This window comes from Siniperca chuatsi, linkage group LG10, assembly GCF_020085105.1.
Source record: "Siniperca chuatsi isolate FFG_IHB_CAS linkage group LG10, ASM2008510v1, whole genome shotgun sequence".
Classification (NCBI taxonomy): Eukaryota; Metazoa; Chordata; class Actinopteri; order Centrarchiformes; family Sinipercidae; genus Siniperca; species Siniperca chuatsi.
The window spans coordinates 30,853,240-30,858,239 of record NC_058051.1 but is presented as its reverse complement, the minus strand read 5'-3'; the positions used below and the strand labels follow the sequence as shown (position 1 = coordinate 30,858,239).

The 5,000-nt window shown below is 50.5% G+C and overlaps 1 protein-coding gene across 2 annotated transcripts in view; it reads left to right on the top strand.

The window, feature by feature from the left end:
* Positions 1 to 5,000, top strand: part of hdac6 (histone deacetylase 6) — a 23,823-nt gene that overhangs the window by 17,296 nt on the left and 1,527 nt on the right. For both annotated transcript variants that reach the window (XM_044211240.1, XM_044211241.1), the window contains 7 exons: positions 2,274 to 2,479; positions 2,568 to 2,760; positions 2,874 to 3,023; positions 3,189 to 3,366; positions 3,445 to 3,581; positions 3,684 to 3,923; positions 4,856 to 4,999. In XM_044211240.1, coding sequence (XP_044067175.1) covers positions 2,274 to 2,479; positions 2,568 to 2,760; positions 2,874 to 3,023; positions 3,189 to 3,366; positions 3,445 to 3,581; positions 3,684 to 3,923; positions 4,856 to 4,999 — 1,248 coding nt within the window. The remainder of the gene's footprint in view (positions 1 to 2,273; positions 2,480 to 2,567; positions 2,761 to 2,873; positions 3,024 to 3,188; positions 3,367 to 3,444; positions 3,582 to 3,683; positions 3,924 to 4,855; position 5,000) is intronic.

Sequence of the window (5,000 nt, the reverse complement as noted above, 5' to 3'; positions counted from 1 at the left end):
ACCTCTTAGGTAACACTACACAGGTAGCACCACACAGGTAACACCACACAGGTAACACCTCTTAGGTAACACCACACAGGTAACACCACACAGGTAACACCTCACAGGTAACACCACACAGGTAGCACCTCACAGGTAACACACACAGGTAACACCTCACAGGTAACACCACACAGGTAGCACCACACAGGTAGCACCACACAGGTAGCACCACACAGGTAACACCTCTTAGGTAACACTACACAGGTAGCACCTCACAGGTAACACCACACAGGTAACACCACACAGGTAACACCACACAGGTAACACCTCACAGGTAACACCACACAGGTAGCACCACACAGGTAACACCACACAGGTAACACCTCTTAGGTAACACTACACAGGTAACACCACACAGGTAGCACCACACAGGTAGCACACACAGGTAACACCACACAGGTAACACACACAGGTAGCACCTCACAGTTAGCACACACACAGGTAGCACCACACAGGTAACACCACACAGGTAACGCCTCTTAGGTAACACTACACAGGTAGCACCACACAGGTAACACCACACAGGTAACACCTCTTAGGTAACACCACACAGGTAACACCACACAGGTAACACCTCACAGGTAACACCTCTTAGGTAACACCACACAGGTAACACCACACAGGTAACACCTCTTAGGTAACACCACACAGGTAACACCTCTTAGGTAACACCACACAGGTAGCACCACACAGGTAACACACACAGGTAGCACCACACAGGTAACATCACACAGGCAACACACACAGGTAGCACCTCACAGTTAGCACACACACAGGTAACACCTCACAGGTAGCACCTCACAGGTAGCACCTCACAGGTAACACCTCACAAGTAGCACCTCACAGGTAGCACCTCACAGTTAGCACACACACAGGTAACACCTCACAGGTAGCACCTCACAGGTAACACCTCACAGGTAGCACCTCACAGGTAGCACCTCACAGGTAGCACCACACAGGTAACACCACACAGGTAACACCACACAGGTAGCACACACACTGTGCATTCAGAAAGTATTCAGACACCTTCACTTTTTTCACATTTTGTCATGTTGCTAAAATCCTTTAAATTCAGTATTCAGACCTTCACTCAGAGTTCGGCAGCGATTGCAGCCTCCGGTCTTCTCGGGTTTGACCCGGCGACCTTTGCACCTGGATTTGGGGTTTTCTACAGATCCTCTCAGGCGCTGTCAGGTTGGATGGGGGCGTCTGTGGGCGGCCATTTTCAGGTCCCTCCGGAGATGATTGGCTCTGGCCGCTCGAGGACATTCACAGCCACTCCTCGTTGTCTCGGCTGTGTGCTGAGGGTCATCGTCCTGTTGGCAGGTGAACCTCCGGCCCAGTCTGAGGTCCGGAGCGTTGTGGACCAGGTTTTCTTTAAGGATAGTTCAGCTCTCCCTCCACCCTGACCAGTCCGCTGAGCTTCATACTGGTGGTGTCACGCAGGTGATGAGCGCTGCCTGGTTTCCTCCAGACATGACGCTTAGAACTGAGTCTTGGTTTGATCAGACCAGAGAACCTGGTTTCTCACAGTCTGAGAGTCCTTTAGGTGCATTAGACCTTCATGTGTCTCACTGAGGAGACTGTCTGGACCCTCATCAAGCCCAGATGTGCTGATCTGATTAGCATCGTCAGCTGTGAGACCTCTACACAGGTGTGAGCCTTTCCAAATCATGTCCCATCTGTTGAATCTACCTCAGGTGGACTCAGGTCAAGGTGTAGAAACATCTGATCAAGAGAAATGGGAGGAAGTGTCAAAGCAAAGGGTCTGAATACTTGATGATATTTGTTTTTGCTTTTTAATAAACTTTGTCATTATGGGATGTTGAGTGCAGGTTGATAAAGCTGCAACATAGCGAAACGTGAAAAAAGTCCATCCAGTAGTTGTTGAGATATTTCAGTCGACAGAGCCGCAAAGCTAACACCGTGCTAACACGAAGCTAACACCGTGCTAACACGAAGCTAACACCGTGCTAACATGAAGCTAATACGAAGCTAACACCATATTAACAGGGAAGCTAACACCATGCTAACACAAAGCTAACACCATGCTATCACGAAGCTAACACCATGCTAACACGAAGCTAACACCATACTAACAGGAAGCTAACACCATGCTAACACAAAGCTAACACCATGCTAACACAAAGCTAACACCATGCTAACATGAAGCTAATAACAGTCGTGTACAGTGTAAGATGAGTCCCGAGTGTTTCTGTCGGTCTCTGCAGGTGAGTAATGGCGTGGCGATCGTCCGTCCTCCTGGTCATCACGCTGAGACAGATTCTCCCTGTGGTTTCTGTTTCTTCAACACGGCAGCGCTCGCCGCTCGCCACGCCCAGACAATATCCCGGGATGAACCGCTGCGAGTCCTCATCCTGGACTGGGACGTTCACCACGGCAACGGGACACAGCACATGTTCGAGGAGGACGACAGGTGAGGAGGAGAAGTGGTGTGAAGTGAAGACAAGTGAAGTGATATAAAGTGAATTGAAGTGATCATAGATTTTTCTCTCTGTCTCCAGCGTCCTGTACGTCTCCCTCCATCGCTATGACAACGGGATGTTCTTCCCGTCTTCAGAGGACGCCGCCCCTGACAGGGTGGGCGTGTCCAAGGGGGCGGGGTTTAACGTCAACGTGGCGTGGAACGGGGGGCGGATGGGCGACTCTGACTACCTCGCTGCCTTTCACCACATTGTCATGCCGATCGCCACCGAGGTAACACACACACACACACACACACACACACACACACACACACAGAAACAAACACACATGCACACAGATTACACCTGACGGAGTCCTCTGATTGGTCGATCCTCTCTCTGCAGTTTAATCCCGGTCTGGTTCTGGTGTCGGCCGGCTTCGATGCGGCTCGGGGAGATCCGCTGGGTGGATATCATGTGACCCCAGAGGGATACGCCCACCTCACACACATGCTGATGTCACTGGCCGGAGGGCGGGTCCTACTCATACTGGAGGTACACACAGACACACACACACACACACACACACACAGACACACACACAGACACACACACACACACACACACACACACGTGAACTGAGTAAATTGGTGTAAAGTTAATTGAAGTGAAGATAAATGAAGTGAAGTGAAGTAAATTGAAGTGATCTCTCTCTCTCAGGGAGGTTATAACTTATCATCCATCTCTGACTCCATGGCGATGTGCACCAGCGTGTTGCTAGGAGACCCTCCTCCCTCCTTGGTGACACCCCTCCCCCCTCCTCATCACAGTGCCGTGGCAACGATCAACACGGTCATCCGACACCACGCCCCCTACTGGAGGTCACTGAGGATACGCAGTCAGTACAGGATCTCATCTCTTTCATTTTTATTGTATTTCAAGTTTTAGTTCAATAACTTCCTGACATTCCTCTCAGTCCCAGAGTCTGTCCGGGCGTCTCTGCCCTCCCTGAAGCATCGTGGGAAACGTGGTTCTAAAGGAAAAGGAAGGAAATCAGAGCAGAACGGCACGGACAAACCACCGCTGCCCCCTACAGGACTGGTTGACACAACGGTAACGCTCCGCGAAAGAAAAGCGTTTAGTTTAAAATCAAGATGAAAAAAGAATGAAACCAGAATTTTGTGTCTCCTCCTTTTGTTGTTTTCGTCCAATCAGACGGAGAGCAGTCTGGAGCAGCTCACTCAGGGATTGGCCAGTTTGGACATCAGTCAGCCCTCAGCCAATCACACTCCTGCTACGTCCACCCCGGTGGGCGGGGCCAGGCCGAAGGTCCGCCTCAGGCTGGAGAAGGTTACCTGTGAAGGCGAAGTGAAGGCGGAGTCAGGCGAAGTGAAGGCGGAGTCAGGCGAAGTGACACCTGAGCAGAGCCAATCAGCAGAGAGTACGCAGCCTCAGGTGAGCAGGGAGTCTGCAGTCACACTACACCTGTATTTCCCACAATCCTTTGCATCCCAGTGGAGCTGAAACATGATTCATGCGTGAAACACAACTCAAAGTCCGACTTCACCGACAGGTGTTATATGTCACGTGATCGTGATGGCGTCAGAGCGACGTCCGCGCTCGTTAGAAGACAATAAAATAATGTCAGACCAGTGAGGTCGGGGCGTCAGGGTCACGTGACCGACAGCTGAAGGCGACAGGAGGCTAACTCTCAGTAGCCTTGTTAGCTTGTCTACTAGTACTGTAAAAAGGCGAAGAGGAACAAAAGTAAAACTCTCTACAGCAAAGAAAAACACGGTGGAGTCTGTTAATCATTTGTTCGTTCTGTTCTACGATAGATCACTCCTGGACGAATGAAGGACGACATCGTCTTCGTTCTGTTCCTTCTGAAACGAGTCCGTTTTATCTGATTTAAGTCCTTTTTTCCGCTGGAAATACCAGGGTCCATACAAACAACGCAGTCATTGTAGGAGATAATAAAGCGGAGTAACTACAGGAAACACAGAAGCAGATACAGAAATGTCGAGGTGGAAGAGAACGTTAAACAAACGATGGTCGCTCAGGTGTAACGTACGAAATCAGCCCAACAAAGAATAAAATAATAACTCGAAGATATCGTTGATAATAAAGTAATAATCAGCGGAGAGGGACGGCTGTCCGGGTCAACGCGTCCACTGAGCGTAAGACAGCGTGTTTAAGAGCAGGTTCGTTGATCCTGTCAGACGCACTGGAAGCTGGAAATGACGTTTTTACGTTTGTGTCAGTGAACGTATCATGATCGTCTCCCGTCCGTCCGTCTGTGTGTCTGATGTCCTCTGATGTTCAGGTGTCTTTCGCCTCACCTCCTGTTGTTTCTTATGTATTGTTGTCTTATTAACCCTTCGCAGGCTGTTGCCGTGGCAGTGTCAGAGTCGGTTGCCCCTGGAGACGAGGCTGCTGGTGGAGCGGGGGCGGAGCCAGAGGCAGAAGGAGCGTGTGGTTGGTCGAAGCCTCAGACGTCTCTGGAGCTGAAGTGTGGAGGACAGACGGAGG